At 42.8% G+C, this 25,401-nt stretch overlaps 1 protein-coding gene across 7 annotated transcripts in view; it reads right to left on the bottom strand.

Moving 5' to 3' along the window:
• The window catches only part of AMOT (angiomotin), a 65,878-nt gene that overhangs the window by 18,459 nt on the left and 22,018 nt on the right, over positions 1 to 25,401 (bottom strand). For all 7 annotated transcript variants that reach the window (XM_021080791.1, XM_005673837.3, XM_005673836.3 and 4 more), the window contains 4 exons: positions 22,244 to 22,766; positions 17,190 to 17,334; positions 16,530 to 16,622; positions 13,445 to 13,590 (listed from right to left, as the gene is read on the bottom strand). In XM_021080791.1, the coding sequence (XP_020936450.1) occupies positions 13,445 to 13,590; positions 16,530 to 16,622; positions 17,190 to 17,334; positions 22,244 to 22,408 (549 nt within the window). In that variant the 5' untranslated portion in view covers positions 22,409 to 22,766. The remainder of the gene's footprint in view (positions 1 to 13,444; positions 13,591 to 16,529; positions 16,623 to 17,189; positions 17,335 to 22,243; positions 22,767 to 25,401) is intronic.

Here is a 25,401-nt window from a genome sequence, read left to right on the forward strand (position 1 = left end):
ATCAACTCATGGACTCTTTCTAAAGCAGTAATTCTTCCAAGCTGGTCACATCTGTTATTATCATTTTCATGGAAGCTGAAGCTAGGGATACTTTCACTATTAGGATTTAAATTTGAGAATCTTGTTGATAACATGGTCAAGAGGAAATTCAAGAATTCAGCTCAATTCTACCATTTCAACAAATTCTCAAACCCTTGAGATACCTAGGTAGATAGCTGCAATGTAAGAGGTTACCTACATTACCTTCATTGCCCACATCCATTAAGCTGGGGTCGAGGACCCAGGACCAACCTGGCTCCCTCATTGCAGAAACCAGGTAACTCTTTCATGGTAATGTGTCCAAATCATGGCTATCTAGAAAGTCCCGTCAGATAGTAATGGTGTGTTCTGATGGGGAAACTCTCTTTGTCTTTAACTGCTTTCTCTCCAAATTAGAATTTGCTGAACTTCCTCTAGGTGGAAGAAAACTGCTATTTTCCTACCAGACATGTGTTTTGCTTTGCCTAAGTGACTAGGAAAACTTTAAAAATGTGTGTTATACTTCTTGACATTTCCTTTCATTCCAAGGCCTAGTTCAATCTAGCCTTGTAAACCAGTTGAGGCAAGTTATGAGTCTAAATGCTTCTATCCATTTAGACATTTTCCTAGGAAATAAAACAAGCAAGAATTGCCACTCGTTTTCTCTCAATAAGCTTAAACCTTTCCTTCCTGGGATATGTAACTATCTGTAATAATGCTGACTAGGGCAATCAAGACCTTTAGGCCATGGATGCCTTTGCCTTCCTATTTGCTAAGCTTTGAATAATTGGAGAGCAGGAAATATCCTCTATCCTTCACCTTTTGGGTTCTATAATCCTTATGAGCTATTTAAAATTGAATGCATTTATTTGTGAATTGCTCTGAAAACCCTAGGGGAGCAGTGCGATGTTAATGCAGAGAATGTTAACTATAATTACAGAGGCTTACAGCAGTTATACCTAAAAGCAATTAAAGTTAGATAGCATGCAGTTCTTGCCTTGATGGTAAAGTACTGCAATGTAAGCTCAGAGAACTGAAAAATAAGCAGCCTAGGGTCAGGTGGATTTCTCCATGCCCAGACTTTCTTGTGAAAGGAACCCTCCAGGTCTTAGTTAAAGCATCCCTAGCAGAAATCACTGAGGCAGGCCTCTGGAAGTGAAAAGCAATAAAGTCACAGAGAGTTTTCTGAGTTGGTGGAAGGCTGACAACTTTCACAAAGCAGACCAAGAAGAAGCCCATCATGCTTTGCTACTGGGATGATTTTCCACAAGGTACCCAGGACCACTATTGTTGGCATAATTCTTCTATTTCCTTTAAAAGAAGAAAGCGTGGAGTTCCCATCATAGCACAGCGGAAACAAATCCAACTAGGAACCATGGGTTTGCAGGTTTGATCCCTGGCCTCGCTCAGTGGGTTAAGGATCTGATGTTGCTGTGAGCTGTGGTGTAAGTCAGACACAGCTTGGATCCTGCATTGCTGTGGCTGTGGCATAGGCCAGCAGCTGTAGCTCCGACTGGACCCCTAGCCTGGGAACCTCCATATGCCACAGGTGCAGCCCTTTAAAAAAAAAAAAAAAAAGGAAAATAAATTTTAAAAAATTTTTTTGAAAAGAAGAGTGCAGCTCACCCATATCAGGATCACCTAGTATGTGCTTAATCCCTAGATAATTTAGGATAAGAAAGGACAAGTGTTGGCTTTTATCAGTGCAGGACCATAGAAAGATGCAATCAACAAAATCAGCTATCCTCTAAGTTACATATTTTATGTTTTCTAGATCTCATCTATACATAGAAAGGAACAAAGGTCTATATGGTTTATAAACTCCTCTACTGTACTGGACTTTATATGCTTCACCTTTACTTTCATCATGGTAAAACCCCTTTTCTTTTCTGCCTCTCCTCTATAAACTTATATCCTGTGCTAAGCCTCTCAAATGTTAGATCAGTAATTAGGACATCCTGGGTCCGCAACTTCACTGTCTGATGCCATCAGAAATGTCAGTGGTAGAGTTCCCCATTGTGGCTCAGCGGTAACAAACCCAACTAGTACCCATGAGGACATGGGTTCGATCCCTGGCCCTGTTGAGTGGGTTAAAGGATCCGGCATTGCCATGAGCTGAGGTGCAGGTCACAGACACAGCTCGGATCTGGCATTGCTGTGGCTGTGCCATAGACCGGCAGCTGCACCTCTGATTCCACCCCTAGTCTGGGAGCTTCCATATGCTGCAGATGCGGCCTAAAAAGCAAGAGCAAAAAAAAAGAAAAAGAAAAAAAAAGAAACTCAGTGGTTCCTTGTAGGTAAAGAGAGAGACTATATAGTAAAATGGTTAAGGTCATGAACTCTGGCCTCAGGCTACCCAAGTCCAAATCTTGGCTCACTCACTCACTAGGTATGCAACCTGAGGCAAGCTACTTAATCTCCCTGAACTTCCATTTACTCATTCATCAATAACATGGAGATGATGAGAATGTGATATACCTCTAGAAGGATCAAATGAGATAACAAGTGAAGCGCTTATTTAGTAAGAGGATCTGGTATAAAAACTACTCAAGAGCTGTTTTTCTTTTTTAAAGAAAAAGTTCATGCCAAATCACACATGCTCTAGTCCTCTCAACTATGAACATTCACTCCAGATAGCCTTGACATGGTTCTCATTATCTCACTAACTAATTATCACATCAATTAAGACATTAAAAACACAGCCATTTGCCCCAGGGAGACATGTAACACCAGGCAAACCCTCCCTGCAACAGAGTTTCAGATATCTTTATAGGGCAAGGCCATTCATTGGAGATATAATTAGAAGTGGGTACTGAGTAGCTCCAAGGACACCATATTCTCTCAAAATTACCCAATTTGGAGGGCACCTCGACTTTATGAGAAATACTTTACCTATGGTCAAAGGTACTGTTTCAAGACACTTAGGCAGAGTTCATTCCTCACCACATATACACACACACACATACACACACACTCACATCAGAAATTTCTGACAGCAAATTGAAAGGTAAAGGAACAGGGTGGCAGTCAGGAGACTTAGGTTCCAGTCCTACCTCTGCTGTTAATGGCAATTTGTTTCCCTGTTCAGAGTCTCAGAGTCTTCACTTGTAAAAAATGAGGGGCGTTTGGGGTACCAGCAAACCGAAATGGTCGGCAGCCATGCCCATTCATTTACATATTGGCTAGGGCTGCCTTCCTGCTATAATGGCAGAGTCGAGCAGTTGCAGTTGCAAAAGAAACTGTAGGGTCCACAAACAAAATATTTATCATCTTGTCCTTTATAGATAAGGCCCCAGTCCTGGGATTTGTTCCAGAGTCCTAGTGTTCTAAGGAGTGCTTCAGAAGCCATGATGATGGGTGAATTGTATCAAATGGCTCCTCTTTTATGTGTTTTATACTGAGGGTTCTACATAAAATTTCATTTCAAAAAAAAAAGATTGTTGTATCTTTGAGTATATATATGAATATTCAGTTGACCCTTGAATGGCACAAGGGTTGTGGGCGCTGACCTTCCCAGAATTCTCAATTCTGTATAGGCACATTCTTGGAGGTAAAAACAAAAGTCCTGCCTTAGTTTGTGTGTATGTACCTGTAACAAGACAGAACAAATAATGTGTGTCTTCTCCATAGGATCCTAGATGATTTATTTTTCTGTCTTCAGTGTTCAAGGAAGTGAAAGTTCACTTGAAAAGTTTCTAAAGCCAAGGTAGTGGCTCAGGTCTAGAGACCAGTGTCCACAGACCCCTACAAAAAGCCAGTCAATCATCATTTAAACCAAAGTCCCTCTGAATATTCAATGAATGGGGAAATCATTCTATCCATTCAAGTTTTCTTCCCCAATGACAACTTTCAAAACCTGTCAAAGCCCCTCTTCCCTTGCTTTCCCCAATTCTATATTCTCCTAACATGGTTCCTTAAATCATCCCTACTTTCTGTGCTGATCTTTTATTTATTTATTTATTTATTTGTTTGTTTATTTATTTTGTTTTTAAGGCCATACCCATGGTATACCTAAGTGCCCAGGCTAGGGGTCAAATCAGAGCTAGAGCTGCTGGTCTACGCCACAGCCACGGCAACTCGGGATACAACCTGTGTCTGCAACCTACACCACAGCTCATGGCAATACCAGATTCTTAACCCACTGAGTGAGACCGGGGATCAAACCTGTGTCCCCATGGATACTAGCCAGCTTCATTACTGCTGAGCCATGATGGGAACTCTGTCCTGATCTTTCAGACCCACCTCCAATTTCATCCCCACCTCCTGCTGTACCCCAAAGGTCCAATCTATGGTAGTTTATTCTTTTATCTCTATACTGATGGTTCTTAACTGGGAGTGATTTTACCCCCAGGGAACATTTTGCAATGTGTGGGGACACTTTTGGTTGTTACATCTGAGGGTAGGTTGCTACAGGCATCTTGTGAATAGAAGCCAAGGATACTGCTCAGCACCCAGCAGTGCACAGGAGAGTTTCTTCCAACACCACCACCAAAGAATTATCTGGCCCCAAATGTCACAGGCACTGTGGTCGAGAAATCCTGATCTATACTTCAGCACTACTGGAGATTTCCTTCATGCCACAATTCTGACAATTGTTTATATTCAGATTTTCATGTTATTATGCTCTCTTTAGTCACAGACCTCTAGCGGAGGGCAAGATTTCTCACTCTGACACAATGTTCCCCAGACTACTTTCATCTTTCTCCAAAATGATATCCTTTCAATAGTTTAGTCATTATAAATCATTGATCCTGTTTTTCCAGTCTCCAAATCTTGGAATTATTCTTTCTTCCCTCTTTCCTTTGATAACCCTATCTAAACTCTATTTTTTTTTTTGGTGTGTGTGTCTTTTTTCTTTTTTAGGGCTGCACCCGCGGCAAATGGAGGTTCCCAGGCTAGGGATCTAATCGAAGCTGTAGCCTCTGGCCTACACCACAGCCACAGCAATGTGGGATCCAAGCCGCGTCTGCGACCTACACCACAACTCACGGCAACACCGGATCATTAACCCACTGAGCAAGGCCAGGGATTGAACCCGCAACCTCATGATTCCTAGTGGGATTCGTTAACCACTGAGCCACAACACAAACCCCAATGCTCACTATTTTTTAATTCTAACAATTCTCATAGCCTTTCATTTCCTTATATTTCTATAGCCTATATAGTTTAAGTCCTTATTTCACAAGTAAATTAGTATAATAATCTAATAGAGCTCCTTACTTTCAGTTGCCCTCTCCCAGCTACACAGAAGCTCATAGGCACAGATGAATAGAGCGCGTGCACACGCGCGCACGCTCACACACAGGCAAAATCAGTCCCATCAGGCATACAGTTGCTGCAACAGACTTCCTCAAGGAGTACATTTTGGCACTCACTGCCTTATTTAAGGACAAAAACAATCTAGTGTTAGCACATCCATTCAACTATATACCCAAGCTAACTTTATACCTCCCTCTCTCACTTCTTTCGGCCAGAGCTATTCTTTCTCATCCATATTTTAAACCACTTGGTGTTTTTCAATTCACCCCCAATCAACTGTCTCACTGTCCCCTGTCCAACCTCGATATGTCTATTAAAATGCCATTATCAATGTTCTAGGCTCCTACTGCCTTATAATTCTACCAGGCCTACTATGTAAATGGTCAACCTTCATATTAGTCTGTTCATTTCTTCATCCTTCCTCACCATATTACTAAACTCACCAGGAGTTCTTCCTAGAATAATCTTACCTGACCTTGATTGCTGCTTTTCCCTAGAGCCTCTTATGTGCACTCTATTAGCAGGCATTTTATAAGATTTTGTTCATGTGAGGCTTCAGTCATTCATTCAACACATATTTACTGAATGCTTATCACATGCCAGGCCCTATTCACTATCTGAGAACAGCAGTGAATCCATGGGAAGTAAGACAAAGCCCCTGCCCCAATGGAGGGCAGTATCCCATAAGCCGCTTAAGGGTAGAGCCCTTCTATTTTCCTTCATCTTTCTCCTAAGTTCTAGTTCATTCTTCACTACACTCTTAGTTACCAGTTAATATTAAATAACTGTCAAATACGGGAACAAAAGTGAGCAGAGCATAGCTTAGCTATAACATTGAAATGTAAAAACAATAAACACATTCATAAATATATTTACTTTGCTTGGCAAGTCAAGATAAGGGTTTCAAATCATTCTTATTAAGAGATAAGATTTTAAAGGGGAAACATAAAATTGGGAGGAAGAACAGCAGGAAGGCAACCTATTGAAGAATAGGGCAAATACTCTTGAGCTCAATCAATCATGTTTTTCCATTGCACTTCTGCAATAATTTGAACCCATTCCCAAGCATTTGGCAGATCTCTTAACCCCCTTCTGACTCAGGAAAATCTGATCCCTGAAAATGAATACCACGTGATGGCATCTCTTCCCTCCTTCCAACAACTGCAGATGTCTTTCAAATTTACTTTTTAAAGGATGGCTATATACAAAATTACTTCTAGGGCCCCTAAAGCTACCCATTTGTCTCAGCCATCTGTAAGGAAGTGATTTAACCACTAACCTTCTCCACTTATTCACTGGTGGACAAAGCATATTGTGGGATATTTTGGACTTAAGAGATCTGGGTTTTCTTCTAGATTGATTGCTAACTGTACTATCTGTCTGCACTTTTTTCTTTCTTTCTTTCTTTCTTTCTTTCTTTTTTTTTTTTTGTCTTTATAGGGCCGCACCCACGGCATATGGAGGTTCCCAGGCTAGGGGTCTAATCGGAGCTGTAGCCGCCAGTCTATGCCAGAGCCACAGCAATGTCAGATCTGAGCCACATCTGCGACCTACACCACAGCTCACGGCAATGCTGGATCCTTAACCCACTGAGTGAGGCCAGGGATTGAACATGCAACCTCATGGTTCCTAGTCGGATTTGTTTCCGCTGAGCCATGATGGGAACTCCGCACTTTTGATTTCCTAATCTATTGAAATTTTCAATGTTCATAATGGGGATATATTAAGTATTTGGAAATATTTTCAAAAGGTTAAAAAAGATATGGGGTAGGGATGAACAGGCAGAACATAGAGGATTTTTACGATGGTGACAATATTCTGTGTGATACCATAATAATGGATCCATTTGTATCCATTATTGTATTGTAATTATATACATTCACCAAACCTAAAGAATGTACACTACAAGAGTGAACGCTAATGTAAAGAATGGACTTTGGGTGGTTATGATGTATCAATGAAGGCTCATCAGTTGTAATAAATTTACCACTCGGGGGGGGGGAATGTTGGTGATAGACGAGGCTGTGCCTATGTGGTGGCAGGAAGTATATGGGAAGCTTCTCTACCTTTCCCTCAATTTGGGGGAAATGTAAAACTGCCCTAAAAAAATAAAGTCTTAATAAATCATCAAAATATAATTACGGGTAGGTAGAGGGGGTGGACTATTATTATTAGCCAGATGAACACCATATATACACACATTCCAGTGGCTAAAGGACATGGAGATTAATAATACAGGACTAAGTCCAATATCACAGAGGGCATCCTTCATTATATCTGTTTTTTTTTTATCTTCCCTTCTACTGCCCAGAACTCCAAACACTCATATTGCCACAAATGTCACAACTGAAGTGTACTTTCTTTGTTCCTCTCCTTCATACATCTAAGTTATATGTTGTTCCATAAGCCTTTGGTGATTTTCATTTGATTGTATTTGAGTTAGCCTTACCCAGGAGCCCACGGCTCCAAGTAAGAGCTCCGTCTGAAGCAATTTGGTAACACTACCCTGGTATTAGCAAGTTGCCTGAGTCCACTGCCAAGAAGCTGTGGTCCACTGGTGGATATTAAAAGAATTGAAGAGTAAAAAAACCACCTCTAGAAACTTGCTACCAAGGGAATGAAGTTCATTCTGTTAAGGAAACTAAAGAACACTACCCAAGGCTTTCATTTTTGGAATTTCAAAAGCCGGAATCATAGATAAAACTGAGAAAATCAAGTTGTGAGAGGTGGCCCCCACCTCTATTGGAGGTGGGGGCATAATTTCCTATATCGAGTGGAGCAATATACCTACTTCAAAGAAATATACCTACTTCAAAGAAAATATGCTGCCATAAATATGGGAAATATCATCCTTAGATGTAATGCCCTTCAAATAAGTCAATGACACATCAGCAGAATACTTTGGAAGATTCCTGGGTAGATATGTATTTTATCTGAATTGCTATCACCAATACTCTCAATGCACACATAATTCATACCCTCAGATATTACATCACATTTATAATCCATCATAACCACTGTATGAGTTTAACCTATACCAACAAAATCCTACTGTTTGAGGACTGTTTTATATTAGACATAGAAATATCTATGCCTAAAAAACCCTCCTCTAATATTGGGAAAGAAGGAGACTAGTTATCGTGCTGTGTGGACAGGCGTGACAGCAGAAAATTACGTCTCTCTAAAACCAAAAGACAAACCAAATGAGTGGCAAGAGATCTAGAAATAAGAGACAGTGTCAGCCATGAAAAGCAATGATAGAAATGAAGTTAAACAGTTTTGGAGAGTTGAGTGGAGTGGCCAAAGGGCTCTGGAAAAATGTGCCACCACTAAGAGTTTTCACTGCCATGTGTAAATCACCACCAGACATTGCAGTTGAGAAAAGGTTAACACTTGGGCCTTCCCCCTCCCCCCCCATCTCTGTGGCTGTCAATCTAGACTAAAGCCAAAGAACAAGGCTCACTGGCTCTTTCTGCCAGCCCTCCCACATTCCGCTCTATCCCTTCCTGTGCACTCTGCTCTGTAAGCAGCCCACCCGCAGCATCTTCTCTCTTTGATCTTGCCAGAGCCTTTTTCCCACCATCCCTGAAACAATTACCCAAGCAGTGGCTCAGCTCTGGATCATCAGAAGACAGCAGCCAGCCAGAAGCCTGGGCTGCCTTGAACCTTGTGAGTGGATATGCCAGGCATCTGTCGAAACTCTCCAGTGAGGTCAAATTAGTGGGGGGCAGAGGGAGGTCTCTTTGAATGGGAGAATACCATGGTTGCTGTAGGACACAGAGTTCTTTTGACTTGGCGTTTAATGAGCCTCCACTTCAATAGGACCTCCGTGTCCCGAAAGATAAAGGCAGGGATGGAAAGGCACCATTTACCTCGGCTGGCTGCCTGCTACATAAGCTGCAGATTGGTGGCAAGACCTGGATCACAGTGAATCACCCCCCCTCCAAAAAAAAAACCAGGTCTATTCTTTAAGAGTGCTATCCCCTTCCTGGCAAGATCCCATACCCCTTCGATGCCAGTGGAGCAGGGTCTGTGAGAGAATCTCTGCTGAACTTGGAAGGGGAAGGAAGTTGCGATTGCAGGAGAAAAGTTCTCTGTAAGCCTGAGGCACCATTTCTGTATGGAGCACAGTGAATGGAAAGCATCATGGGCAAGAGACTGAATAGGCTTAGAAAGATGGAATGGATTTCAGGAAAAGTATCTAAATAAGGATGTTATAAAGAGAAAGACATGAATACATGCAGGGGCCTTCAGATCATTACCATAGTCATAATTGCTCCCTGGCCACATTTTTTCTTAAATTATTGAGATATTATTGACTTATTGCATTAGTTTCAGGTGGACAACATAATGATTCAATATATGTATCAATTTGATGATTTTTTTTTTTTGTCTTTTTGTTGTTGTTGTTGCTATTTCTTGGGCCGCTCCCGCAGCATATGGAGGTTCCCAGGCTAGGGGTCGAATTGGAGCTGTAGCCACCGGCCTACGCCAGAGCCACAGCAACGTGGGATCCGAGCCTCGTCTGCAACCTACACCACAGCTCACGGCAACGCCGGATCCTTCACCCACTGAGCAAGGGCAGGGACCGAACCCGCAACCTCATGGTTCCTAGTCGGATTCGTTAACCACTGCGCCATGACGGGAACTCCTCAATTTGATGATCTTGATGCAATGCAAAAGAGTTAAACTTAAGTGACCTAAGAAAATGCTCTCTAGAAAAGAGGTTTAATTTAGGAGAGTTTTCCTAATTCGTATTTGCCCAGCAGACAAGCAAGGTCTTCCCTGGAAGAACCTCTAAGGAAAATTCATGATGCCATATGTAAGCCATAATTAAATTGTTTCTACGAGACATAGGCAGGTATCTGACCTACCTCTCTGCCTTCAAACGTGACCTTACTTGAGCCATCTCCAGCTCACAGAGGGATATATTTTCTATGCATGAATACTGCTCTCGATTTAGAAATGTTCACTTGTTTTGTGAGGGCATCCTAATGAACACTCCTTGCTAGATTAGTCCCAGAGCTACCTACTCACCTTAATTACCTCCCTAATATTCCATACTTAAAAATTTTACCCCAGGAAAAATGAGACCTAAGAGGGGTTGAGTCACAGGAAAAAAAAAAAAGAGCAAAATTTCAGTTATCAACTCCTGTACTTTAGGATAAGGGAAAGGAATGTTTTCCTTTGAACATTATAGAGAAGATAGGACGAACACCACCCAGGAGCAAACTCAGCTCTGATAGGCTGATAAAACAAGAAGGAAAATAGAAATCAGTGGATTTTCCCCAAGGTGTGGTTTCAAGCCCCTGTATGTGCTAGAGGTGATTGGGCTTGAGAATCTGGAAGACATCACATGGTGTGCCCCTGCGAGTCCTCAGGGTAGAAGGTTCCCAGCTTGCTCTCCCCATTAAATGGTCCACCTCCTTTAGCAACAGCAACTCAATTTCCCAACAAGGAGACTCCATGCAAAAGAACACATTAGATGAGTAGTAAAAAAAATGAACAGTAATTGACAAGCTCATGTGAGATATCTGGCCACTAACTAGATGCCATCGTGCAATCCTAGCTCAATATTTAGAGCTGCTTCTTTAAATTGTAAATCTACATATTTTGGAGCCAGGCCTTGGAAAAATGACTAAAAATCTCTGGAATAAATGCCCAGAAAAGCCTCAGAAGTCTGAAGCCAGAAGTATATTTCAGGCAACTGTTTTAGTGAGGGCTGCCCAGTGGGAACTACAGATTCACATCCTCTCCATACATGTATATTATTTCCATGATTAACAACTAGTTACCATTCAGCCCTCAGACACTGCAAACCAAGATGGTTGCAAAGTCATTGTCTCCATTTATGTCCAACTGGATGGGCTCGGGTCCTGGAGGGGCAGTGGGGCTGTATATATACATACCCCAATCTCAAAGCAGTCTGGACAAGCTTCACACAGTCTGTTGAAAAAGAGGGGCCCAATGGGTAAAGCATCTTCTTTTCCAAATTAAAAGATGCAGAGGTTACTAAATCTGAACAAGCGCCCACATTTTCTTTTTGGGAGTAGAACCAAAGGATGACTCAGATGGGGAGACAGGCAGCAGGGTCTAGGGATTGAAGAGTCATGAGATTCCAGTTTTATTCCTGGCTCTGCCCAAAACCTGTCATGTGACCACCAGCAAGCTACTTTTCAGAGGGTCTCTCAGTTTTCCCTTCTCTAAAAGAATAGTCTTATCCCAGTCCTATAATTGACTCTATGATTTCCTAGCCAAAAAGGACAGGAAGGGAATTTAGGAGGTGTGGCGAAAGGCTACAGGATGTGCTAAGATCCTGAGACCTCTCACCAGGCATGTACAAGTATCCCTCATTTTCAATAAAACCACTTGACAGTTATTTCTGATCAAGACAACCGATGGAGCCTGATTCTATACAACCTGAAGTTTAACAATTAAACACTTTGGATTAAAGGAACAGGAAGGTATGGACCCATAATACAGCTTCAACATGCATTTTTAACACCCACAAAAGAAACCAAAGGATACGTGTAAGTCAGGAGATCTCTAGGATCTAGAATATTCTTTTTTGTTGTTTGTTTTTAGGGCCACAGGTACAGCATATGGAAGCTCCCAGGCTAGAGATTGCATCAGAGCTACACTGCCAGCCTACACCACAGCCACAGCAACTTGGGATCCAAGCCATGTCTGTGACCTACATTACAGCTCATGGACACGCTGGATCCTTAACCCACTGAGCAAGGCCAGGGATGGAACCCGCATCCTCAAGGATACCAGTCAGGTTCATTTCCGCTGAGCCATGACAGGAACTCCTGGGACCTGGAATATTCTTACTGAGGTAGAGGAAGCAGGCAATGAATGAAAGTAGGAAAGATACCTCATATACAATAGCCAGAATGCTTAAGTCTTGGTCCCTAAACACTTTTTAAAAATCTGAAGTTTATAAAGATTTCAGCCTGTTATAATAGAGGCTGCTTTTTCTCTTAAAACAATCCAAGTTTTACAATTAAGAAGTCAGTAAGATGTGAATTTTTCTTTACCAAGTTACACTTTAGCATCATTTTTTGTTGGAACACACCCTTTGCCTTAAGTACAAAACATCTAAGAACTAGTAATACTCCAATACAATGACAACTGACATCCAAGATTAATGACAGGCCAGAAGCAAAGTTCTCTCTGTTTCACATGAATACTGTTTAGTGTTGCAACCAAGTAACATCTACATTGAGACTAAACAGATACATATTAATCAGATGCTTAGTAGTTCAGGAGGCCCTTGGATTTGTTAAAGAAAGGCCCTATCCTTGCTCGCAAATGACGAAGACCTTTACCCTACCACAATCTATATTCCAGAAGCTAGCCAGGAAGAGCTGAGGCACAGTTCTTGGCCTGCCATAAACTGTAAATTGTCCCTGGACCCCATCCTGTCCCAAGTCCCCCAAGACTGCTTCTATTCAATAAGTCTGCAAAATAAATACAACCAAAAGAGTATAGCCATCAAGATTCATTTTTTTTTTTGCCTGAGAGGACCAATTTCTCACTGAACATGCAGAGACAAGGACCATTCTGATTTCAAGATCCTTGGAGTACTTTAAAATATCTGGAGTCATGTTCTAGCTCTTCTGAAATAAAGCTATAAAGTCCTGTAAGAGCAGGAATATAGATAGATAGATAGATAGTTTTTTTTTTTTCTTTTTAGGGCTGCACCTGTGGCATATGGAAGTTCTCGGGCTAGGGGGGTCAAATCAGAGCTGCAGTTGCCAGTCTATGCCCTATCACAGCAACGCTGGATCTGAGCCACATCTGCCATCTACGCCACAGATTGCAGCAACGCTGGATCCTTAACCCATTGAGTGAGGCCACATCCTCACAGACACTATGTCGGGATCTTAACCCACTGAGCCACAACGGGAACTGCAAGATATAGCTTATTATATGAATGAACAAATGAAATTTACTCCTTGACCTTGGTGATCTTCTCTTCTGGAGCAAAAGGAAGAAACTTGAAAAGAAAAGGAATCAAAGTCCACTCATATCAGCACAGCTATAACTAGAAGTAGGAGATGGCACCTTCCTATTGAGGATGATACAGCTGCCAGTTCACCTCAATGGGGAGCCCCCAGTACCCTTGGTTTCCCAGATCTTTTACTTAGAAAACTACACATACCTCTTCCTCCAGCTTTACCACCTTGGCCTGGGCGTTGCTCAGGGCCTGGTCTCGGATTTCAATGTGTCGCCTTTGGTCCTCGTTGGTAGAACGGGCAGTGGCCAGCTCTGCTTCCAGTTTCTCCTTCTCCCGCTGACTCTCCTTATCTATCAAGACAGGAAATATCAATACTGCCGTTCCAGGGCTGGTTTTAAGCCTCACCTGAGCAAAACTGACAATCATACCCATTACTAGATATTCCAGTGTTCTAACACACAGTGACAAGAACCAGGACACCAAGATCTGGACTTTATCACTGGCTCTACCACTAACTCGCTGTGTAAATTCAGAGGTCACTTAACAATGGTGGTTGTGCAGAAGCAATGAGGAAGTAGATGTAACATGTGTTGTGGAAAGTATAACACAAAGTAGAGTATATCCCCCCCCACACACAAGTAGATGTAAAAAGTGTTGTGCAAAGCATAATATAAAGAATACACACACACTTATGTCAGAAGAATAGGTAAGCTTGTCTCTTCTATTTTATTTCTTCGGTCTTGTATCGGTCAATGAGCAATAGAGCCACTACAAATTTTCCCACTGTTTCCTCATGACAGTGTATTAAATTGATCTAAAAGTGGTATGTCATAGAATGTATAAAACCACAAATCCCACCCTTTACTCACTAACGTGGTCTTCTAACAGGTCAATCCAGGATCACAGCGTAGCTACAGGTGACCATGACATAGGAAGTTATTCCCCCCGCCCCCGGCCTTTCTAGGTCGCTCCTTTTTTAACTAGGACAGACGTCATGTCAGAAACTCAAACAAGCAGTTTTGATTCTCATTGGGAGGTAGAATGCCCTTCCTCTCAAGACGGTGATACTTAAGTCGGTAGGAGAGCCTTTAATAAGGCAGCCTCACCTTCCCACTCTGATTTTATGTATCTATTCAGATGTGCCTTGGAAAGACATAAACATTTGTTGAATACTTACTGCCTACTGAATATTGTACATAAGGTGGGTATTTCATTATTCTCTCTTCCATTGTGCATATGACACAATGGAGCCTCCAAGGGCTTGAGTAACTTGTACTGGGTTCCCCAGTTGGTGAGTAAGGGGTGGAGTCCACACTTAAGGCCGGCTTGTTCTAGCTCTTTCTACTGTTCCAGACCTCCTTCTCGTACAATTGGGCTGGTCTGCCCTGTCTAGGGGACCTTTTCAAGAGGGCTTTCTTGGCTCGCAACATACTTCCCACCATGTGGCACCCTGTTGATGCCTGAAGGCCAAAGAAATTAAGGAACCACGCAAGTCATGCCCTCTTCTCTGCCTACTAGATGGGGTCCAGTTTCCTCTTCTAGAACCATCTGACAATTTTTCACCCTGCTGTTAATACAGTTTAATACAGTTAATAACCACATTTTATAAACCAGCAGTGGAGCTCCTAGGACACCTGAATACCATCTCCACACAGGGAGGGGGAGAAGTGTGAAGTAGCAGCTCCAGGGCCAAGAATCCATACATTTTCTGTTTGTTTTGTTTTGTACTATACTGGGGGGCTGCCACCCTCTCACCAAAGTGGCTTCCAGGGTAACCATGCCACCACGAAAGCAACTTCACAGCAATTTACATGAAGCACTGATGACACCAGAAAAACTGCATTCCTTCCTCTAAGAAATACTGACAAAGAAACAGGAGGCTCAGGGAAACGAGGAAGGAAAAAAAAAAAAAAAAAAGCCCCAGTTCTGAAGCCAGAGCACAACAGAGCAACTCAGGAAGATATTGTAAGTGAAGATCAAACAAACTTGTAAAAGCTGACTGGAAGCTGCATGGAATGGCTTGAAAGGGTCATGTGGCGGCCCAGTGAGGATGGGGCCTGACAAGTCCCCACCAAGCACTACTCCAGCTGGCAACTGCATAACCAGAGGCTGGGGGCTAGGGGACACCAGCTCTGGGCATCTGCAGAAGTAAGGGAAGATCATCTGTTTCCCCCATCTCATTCTCCCTATGGACTCCATCCACTGTGGAGCTTTTATTGCTGGTTTTATTGTGGCAATTGGAAGAATGAGGCATTGTCTCGCTGGGTGGAGTCCATTAAAGACCCGATAAAGAGGAGGATTAATTCATTGTCACGGTCCTAGGAGTATTTCCAGACAAAGGAAACACTATTAGGAGGAGGACATAGCTCTGCCCTCCCCCAACCCCTCCAACTCCACAATCAGAGTCACTAGGTTGGGCTGTAACAGCAGTATCTCTCTAGCTACCCTTGCAATCCCCCAACACGTAATGATATGACACAGTACAGAGTGGATGAGGGAGCCCCAAGGGCAGGTTAGTTATTCCCAGCACTAGTCATCAATTATGCATGTTAATCCCACGTCTTCCAGAACCAACACACGGAGACTTCATCGTTAAGGAAGGACCATGTGGGGGCAGTGGAAACGAATCCAACTAGTATCCAGGAGGCTGGGATCCCACGTTGCTGTTGCTGTGGCACAGGCCGGCAGTTGTAGCTCCGATTCAACCCATAGCATGGGAACGTCCATATGTCACGTCTGCGACCTACACATAAAACAAAAAACAAACAAAAACAAGGGGCTTCTCTGTTTTACTGCAGAAGGAGGTTTTTTTTTTTCCTTTCCCTTTTAGTGCTGCACTTGCAGCACATGGATGTTCCCAGGCTAGGGGTCCAATCGGAGCTGTAGCCGCTGGCCCATGCCAGAGCCACAGCAACGCAGGATCTGAGCCATGTCTGTGACCTACGCCCCAGCTTGCAGCAACACCGGAACCTTAACCCACTGAGCAAGGCCAGGGCTTGAACCCGTATCCTCCTGGATACTAGTTGGGTTCTTAACCCACTGAGCCACAATGGGAACTCCTGGAAGGAGTTATGTTGATGTGACTACATGCTATGTGGCAAACAGCCATCTTGGCCAGGAAGAAAAGAACACAATCTCCCAACTTCATGCTTGAACAGGAAAAAGAATCCTTAGATGACATTCACTCTGCCCTGGCTGTTCTAGAAGGCTAAATAGAACGGTGTGACCTTTTCGTACACCTCACTCCCACCCACACACTAATACCTGCTGCTGAAGCTTTCAGACTTACTTTTTGCAAAGAGCTGAGAGATGGTTTTTCTGGTATCTTCTGACCCCTCATATTCCTTCTCTGCAAGCTGCTTGTTGGCAGTCTCCAGACGCTCTGTGGAATTAAGACAATTAACAGGGTCCTAAGTACAAACTTCCAAGCACGTGCTCTTTGGCCTCAGTAAATATTGATCTTGGGCAAAACAAGCCTGTCTCTTCTAGTTTCACAGGAATGGGTGCCACAGACCTAGGTTTGCAAATATGGATCTCAAAACAACACTAGCCCATAGTGGAGGAGGAGGAGGTGAGTAGCTTAACACTTTCACTCCTCACTGACAACACCTAAGTGCACATTTCCAATTCTACTGAAGGAATCCAGCCCTGAATACATGATATCTTTCATTCCCCAGAAAAAAAGAGCATCAAAGTTATGATAGAATCTTTAAACCTGGAAAGGAAGAGAGGTAGCACAGACTGGGGAGCAGGCCAAGTGAGTCCAGGAAACCCGGGAGAGATACTGTCTGATGACACATCAGCTCGTTTCACTTTGATTAAGCAAGGTTAGGACCAGACAGTGCTGTAGTCGCAAAGGCCTAGCCTGGTCTGTGCCCTGAAATTTGCTGACCATCCTAGGGGTCTGGACAAGACCTAGGAGCCCCTGCTTCAGAAGTAGCCCCCTCACCTCTCAGATCCCTGTTGAAGTCATGCATCCTCCGAATCTCGCCCTCAAGCTTGTTCCTCATGGCTTTCTCCAGGGCCTCTCGTTTAGAGGAGGACTTCACAAGATTCTCATATGCCTCCGAGACACGCTGGATCTCTGTCTCCACCTAAACAACAAGAATGAAAGATAGTGATGATGGCAGGAAGTTGACATGGAAGATGATCTGAAACCATACATGCAAATCCTTAATGACAACTTCTCCCAGGGCTTTAGAGATGGCCAGGAGGCAAGCACAACACAGTCAGATGAGAAAAGTTTCCTGGAAGAATTTCTAAGTTCAACCTTGGGCTCAGTCATTAACCCACTGGGTCATGAGATTTCCTCAGGTTAAAAACAAATACAAGCTTCTGCCTTCAGATAAGGTGATAGGAGAGGATACATTTCATGAGTATAATTAGAAATGATTTTCACTTTCTGAATAAGAATTGTCTTAACTTTGAAAATATTAATACTGTATGCAGTATGTAGACAACACTATTCCAGAGCATTCAAAAGGCTTTCACATGGGTACTCCAATTCACAGTGATATTGGCCTGAGCAAAGGTACCTCTCTCCATCTTAGCAGAAAGAAGAGTTCAATTGCCTTTTCCTACAGCAAGTCAGTAGCAGAGGTGAACTCTCAAAATCCTAAGTCTCAGTCTCATGTGGTTAGTTCAGCTGATTTAACAATTACCAAAAAGCCAAATATTTACGAGCATTCTTTAGAGCAAATCTGGGGTATGTACATATGAATGAGAACATTATAACTGCCCTCAAGAAGCTCTCAATCGAATCAAGTGAAAGAATATAGAGAAAGATACATCATTAAAAAAAATAGGAGTGGTGTTATGAAGGAGGAAGAGGTTATTCCTGCTTGGGGGTGAAGGGAGAGAAGAACTTCATGGAGAGGGTGGCATTAGAGTTGGATCCTGAACACTGTGTCAGATTTCAATGAGCAGAGGTGAGGGGAAGGGTATTCTATTCTGAGTGAGTGAATGCATTCCCAGAATGACCAGTAGTCTCGTTTGGCTGGACACTGTGGGGTACACAGAGGGAAGCTGGTACGATCGGCTGCAAAGATTGATTGGAGTCAGATCATAAAAGGGCCTTAATGCCAGGCATTTAGACTTTATCCCACAGTTAGTGGGAAACCAGAACAGATTTTTTAATAGAAATTCACGATCAGAGTTGTGTTTGATGACACCCCAGCAAATCTTGTAAAATGGAAGCAAGCGCGCACACACACACACACACACACACACAAAACCTCAAAGAGAAAGAGTCCTGCCCTGAATCAGCCTAAATCAGGAAGAAAATAAGAAATTAGACGCCAGAGTCACTCTGTAACCAGTCCAGCTTCATTGCACCTATCACAACCACAGAGATATTTGCATATCATTTGTATAAGACAAGTAAACTCCATGGCCTATTAATCAATCTTCAAATTAAATTTGATGCCTTCAACCATTCTGCATTCCTTCTCAGTTTTCCACTATCCTCCCTGACAAAGTTCTGAGACCTTAATGGGGAGAAATATCAGGCCCCCAGTGGGAGAACTGGGGGAAAGGTGGGGTTACCAAACAAGTCAGATTCCACCTGTCCCAGCTCCAAACTTATGCCTGAGGCAGGACTGCCTGCAAACAAATGAGGTTTACAGCATAAAAAAGAGCAGACTTGAGAGTGTTTTTCTCCTTGCAGATGGCACCAAGATAGCAGCACAGAAGGTGAAAACTGGTGAATGGCATTTAGAGACAAGATCTGCAAGGCCTGAGCTTGATAAAGCTTTTGCATGAAATCCAAGTGCTGGGTAGAGAAAATAAACATTTCCATTTGAAAGCATAGGCTTACCGTAGGTCTGCTCTGGGCAGCCTTTAAAGCGCAAGGCTTTCCAGTGCTCACAGACTGCCACACCTGGAAAGCAGTCCCCTCCTCTTTTGTTTTTATTGAAGTATAGTTGATTTACAATAGTATATAAGTTACAGGTGTACAATATAGTGATTCATAATTTTAAAGGTTATACTCCATTTATATTATAAAATATCAGCTATATTCCCTGTGTTGTACAATATATCCTTGTAGCTTATTTTATACCTAATAGTTTGTATCTCTTACTCCTCTATCCCTATATTGTCTCCTACCCCCTTCCCTCTCCCCACTGGTAACCACTAGTTTGTTCTCTAGATCTGTGAGTCTACTGCTTTTTTTTTTTTTTTGTCTTTTTAGGGCTGCACCCACAGCATATGGATGTTCTTGGGCTAGGGGTCAAATTGGGGCTGTAGCCTCAGGCCTACACCACAACCACAGCAACGTAGCCGCACCTGCAACCTGCACCACAGCTCACAGCAATGCCAGATCCTTAATCCACTGAGCAAGGCCAGGGATCGAATCCACGTCCTCATGGATACTAGTCAGATTTGTTTCCGCTGAGCCATGACAGGAACTCCCTGCTGTTATATTCACTAATTTGTTGTATTTTTTTATATTCCACATATAAGTGATATAATATAGTATTTGTCTTTCTCTGTCTGACTTATTTCACTTAGCATAATGCCCTCAAAGTCCATCCATGTTGTTGCAAACGGCATAATTTCATTCTTTTTCATGGGTGAGTATATTCCATGTTTATACACACACCCCCACACCACATCTTCTTTATCCATTCATCATCTATTAATGGACATTTACATTGCTTCCATATCTTGGCAATTGTAAATAATGCTTCTGTGAACACTGAGGTGCATGTATCTTTGCAAATTAGGGTTGGTTTGTTTTTTTTTTTTTTTGGATGTGTATCCAGGAATAGGACTGCTGGGTCATATAGGTTCTATTTTTACTTTTTTGAGAAGCCTCCATACTGTTTTTTACATTGGCTACACCAATTTACATTCCTTCCAACCGTGTACAAGGATTCTCTGTCCTCCACATCCTCGTGGAAGACTGTCTCTTGACTCAAGTTGTTCAGAGTCAACAAATACTATTTTAAGACATTGTACCAATCCTTTCCCTACCCCCTCTGCAGATATTGTCCCCTCCAAAAGGGCAAGCTGTACATCCATCAGTAGGACCTTCCAGGAAAGGAAGTCACAGAAGGACATATCCATAGGTTTGAGCTGTGGTGGTGGGGACAGGGGAGAGGGAGGATGGTGGTGAGTTTCCAAGCTTATTCTACTTACTCTCCTCATGGGCCTTGAACCTTTTTATTTTTTCTAGCACCAGATGATATCTACCTTATTCTCCTCACGTTCCTTGTCCTCTTCTACCCCACCTGTGCCTCTAATTCACTGCCACATTAGGTCAGCCTTCACTTCTCCCAACACTCAAGCTCTCCCAATTACACTTGGTTGAGGCATCTTTCCCTATACTGGAGAACAAAACAACAACCCAAATCCTATTCTGCTCCACTTCTCTACCACCCACCCTCCCCCTCAAAAAAAATTCACAGGAGTACCCTGGTGGTCTAGCGGTTAGGACTTGGCACTTTCACTGCTGTGGCCTGGGTTCAATCCCTGGTCTGGGAACTGGGATCCCACATCAAGCTCTTGCATGCTGTAGGAAAGAAAGGAAGAAAGAGAGAGAGAAAGAGAGAAAGAGAGAGAGAGAGAAAGAGAGAGAGAGAGAAAGAAAGAAAGAAAGAAAGAAACAAAGAAAGAAACAAAGAAAAAGAAACAAAGAAAGAAAGAAACAAAGAAAGAAAAGAGTTCACATCCTCTGGCAAAGAGAACCTATAGAAGATCTGGTTCATCCTTCGGTTGCTGCATCAGACATGGGGCCAGGGCCACCATGAATAGAGTTGAGGGAGTGGTGTCGACTATTAAACCTAATCAGCCAAGCAGGGCTGGTCTGCTTCTAGTGTTCGAGTATGATTAATATAGTGTACCAATGTGGTGAGGGTATAGGTAAACAAGAGGAGGAAGAAAATTTTAAATTGTGGGCAAATCCAGGAAGAAATATTTCTCATCCGACAATCCCTACTCAGACTTGGGAACACTGGGTAAGGGAAGTACCTTTCGCTACATACAATTACTTAGCTGGTGGTGAGCCCTGCTCTCCTTTAGGACCCAGATCTGGTGCTTACAAACTGTCAGCTTCATTCAGGCCCCTGAAATTTCCACTCCTGGGCGTCTCCTAAGGACAGAGTTGCTGAACAATGCCAGGCCACCTTCCTCTCCTCCTCCACCTTCTCCCTCACCACCCTGAACAGTATGCATTGTCAGGAGATCAAACCACGAGCTCCACAATGCCGACAGTGGCCAAGAGGCTGCCAAAGGCATAACCCTATTCACCGACAGCCAGCAGAGGCCAGGAGCTAAGGTTCCTAGCTTAGGGAACTCATGAGCTAAAGTCCCAACTGAAGAGGAGACTGGAAGAGCCCAGGGAAGAATGTGAACTTGGGACATACACTCCGTTTGCTAATTCCTCAGCCTTCAGCTGTCACCTGTTACCCAGCTGTGGTGCTAAGCCCCTCCTGCCTCCTACACAGACCAGAGAAAATGCAGATGTAGAATCTGAGCTTCAGGGAAGGACCAAGGCAAGAAAGGGGAAAAGGAAAGGGAGCGGAAAAAGGGTTACTGTGAGAACTGCCACTTGGAAAAGTACTCACAGCCCTTTCCAGAACCAGGAAGGGCAGGATCTCACTTCGGTGTTGAGATTTTTCTGGGAGCTATGGATTTATAGTTAAGATTCACATGCAATATTGGGGAAAATATAACCAAGAGAAAAAGTCTTCATGTTGGCAGGTCCTTCCCCTACACAGACCTCATCAGTGTCTCTGACCTCATGAAGGAGTTGCTCTGCCTTTTAGAATTCTGCAACACTCAATTAATCTTTCTTGAAGGCTATGGTGTGTGTGAAGTGTGACTTCTCCTAGAAAGACAGGCAGGAGGCTTTTCCAAAGCTTGCTCCATCTTTAACCTCAGATGTGACTCCTAAAGCCCCACCCACAGGTCATGCAGGGATGCACAAGTGGAGACTTTTACACCAATATTAAACAAATAAGACTTCGAGGAGATTCTAATATCCCCATAAGAGGGCCTCACCTTCTGCAGTCTTGCCACCTTCTCGTAGCATCCTTCTAGCTCCTGCCGCAAGTTTCGATTCTCATCTGAGAGAATCTCAACCATCTGCTGGGCTCTAGAAACAATGGCAAAAGGGTCGGCTGGCATTGGCTGATACGAAGCAGACGACTGCTGAGCCCGAGGCATAGCTGAATAGGCCTCTCCCGGCTGCTGCTGCTGCGGCGGTGGCGGCTGCTGCTGCTGCTGCTGGTGATGGTGGTGATGGTGCGGCGGCTGCTGTGGCTGCTGTGGATTCAGGCCAGGCTGGGTGAGACGGTAATGATCCCCCTGGTGAGCCTGGTTAGGAAGGAAATGCTGCTGCGTCCTAGGCAGGTGAGCTGAGTGGTCTCCTTGGTTTGGGACCAAGGGGTGTTGGGCAGGAGACAATCTAGTGGAGGGTGGAGACTGCAGCAAGGGCAAGGAACCCCCAGACGTGAGGGAAGAAGTAGGGCTGTGAGGCTGAGAGTTCCTGGCTGACAACGGCAATGAGATGTCCTGCGCTGGCCTGGAAAACATGGAGGGCACAGGCAGGTTAAGCTCCCTATGGAGGCACTGGGTTGGGGGGAGGGGCACAAGAAAAGGCACCCCAGTGCCCGCAGGACACCTGCGAAATGAGGAGCAGGCAGGGTCAGGATACGGGGTCTCTGCCAAGACCTCTACAGTCTCTTCCAGGCCTGGTCTTCTGCGAATACCTGACAGACAGGGGTGTAATCCCATGGAGAGCAGAACCACAGAACCTCAAAGGTTGCTTTGCAAAAATCGAAGGGTTGCTTCCTTGTCCACTCGTTACTAGGTATATGCATTAAAGCAGTAGTCTTTGACAAGGTAACTGTCACCTCATGATTTTAAACTAACCCCTTTCTGGCATTCTCTATGTGGTCCAGCACACAGAAAAGGGTCACATTTAGAAAGTCTGTTCTACTTGCCCAGAAGGAAAACAGCAAACTGGTGTCAAAACCACCCTTCATCTTGCTATCTGCAACACTCTTGGAAAATTCATTGAGTCACAAATAATTACCTGAGGAGATACAGATACTTATTACACTAGAAACACCAAATAATCATTGTTGGATTACAGTTATTAATTATTGAATATGCCTTTTAGTAGCAATGATTCCAAGGCTTGGAGAGGATTACAGGCAACCCTATCATACTAGTTGTAATGTACTGAATCACAAAATATAAGGACCAGAAAGGCCTGAAAGAAATCTTCTTGTCCAACTCTGTCAGTGGACAGAGGGGGAAACTGAGGTCCAGAAAAGAAAAGTGATCTGCCAAATATTACAGAATGAATTAGTGATAGAACCCGGGTAGAACCTAATTCCCAATCCACTAACGTAATGCATTGGGTCCATTGATTCCCAGCCTATTGCTTATAGAAAGTTCCAGAAAGAGGATTTTGGTACATGGTTTAATGTGTCTTTCCCATTTCTGTACCTAATACTGAACTATTAGCCATTAAGGGGAGCAATCAAAGTATGCACATGGATCACTTCCACCATCACCACGGCCAGGAAAAATATCTGTCAGTATACACTGAAAACAAAAAAACATGTTCACCCCCAGCCCATGCCCAGCTAACCTCATATGCTCCCACATCCTGTGGATGCTTGTCCTACAGTTGATATTTCTCAATCCAGGGAAGACAGATGGCTAAGAGCATAGGATTTGGATCCCAGCAGAGTTTGGAGACCTTTCCTACTGCTTACTAGCTGTGTAACCTTGCTCAAGTTACTTCATCTGCATGAGCCTATTTTGTTCCTGAGGCCACGAATGAATTACAAAAATCCTGGGCTCTTCTCATTTTTGAGCTCCACAGGAATAACAGAGCTCTTATCTACCTCCCAATGAGAATGGTTGACCCTGTTAAGTGATTTTACTTAGGGGATAGCCACTTAATCTTTGCACTAAATTGCATAAAATTTGTGGTGAAACTGGGAGAAATCACCAGGAGCAATTAACTTTTAACTGGCATTCCAGATGCTAAAGCACATCCCTCCCACACATACTTTGGTTTTCAGTATTCTTCATTTATCTGTAAGAGATCCTCGTTATGAGCGCTTTTTCCAGCTGCAAAGTCATTGCAAACACATGCTCACAGATACCCAATAACCCAGACATTCACCAGAGCCCTCAAACCTGCCCAAGCCATAGTTTGTCCCTCGGTCCTATCCATGCCTCTGGCGTACCCAGTCTTTTAATTTCATACATACGTCACTAGAAATAATTCCTGAATATTGAAGAGGGCAAACTCTGTATGGACTGAAGAACTGACATAGTTTTCAGGATTACAACTGGAAAGCTGCTACCATACATAACCTTTATTTCCAAGAGCTCAAAGCACTCAAAAGCCTGGGATCTATTTATCAACTTATTTGGGGAAGAGTCTTTTTCCATTTTGCCTACTGTGGATCTTCAGTTTCCTCAGAGGTAAAATGGACTATGTGTTCTCCTTCCACTTCAAGTAAGAGCTATTCTAATATACATATATATATGTATATATATAATATATATATATAATACATGTATATACATATATATACATATATAATATACATATATGTATATTAGAATATATATTAGAATATATATAATACACATATATACATATATAATACATATATATACATATATAATATACATATATACATATATAATACATATATACATATATAATATACATATATATGTATATTAGAATATACTCCTGATTAAACACTAATAAAGGAAACTGACACAACATTGTAAGTCAACTATATTTTAATAATTAAAAAAAACAAGAATATATAAAAAAACAGATATAGGAATATATAAATTCCTATAGATAATACATATATTTCTATAGATAATATATATTATATATTAATTCATATATTATATATGTGTGTGTGTGTGTACATATATATATAAAAAACTCCTAGAGTTCAGGTATAATGTCCTGAGATTTATTGGGGCTTTCGGATATCTTAGGCAGAAAAGAGGGGCTTAAAATTTCATGTTCTCCAATCCAGTTATCAAATTTTAAGGGGAAAATGACTGTGTTAACCTTCATCCTCATTGCCAAGATTTGGAAACCCAAAGCCTGGGAGGTGTTCCCTTTTTAAGACTGAATGCCCAGTGCTGCACTGGGCTTCCTTCCC

Source organism: Sus scrofa, chromosome X (genome assembly GCF_000003025.6).
Source record: "Sus scrofa isolate TJ Tabasco breed Duroc chromosome X, Sscrofa11.1, whole genome shotgun sequence".
Taxonomy (NCBI): domain Eukaryota; kingdom Metazoa; phylum Chordata; class Mammalia; order Artiodactyla; family Suidae; genus Sus; species Sus scrofa.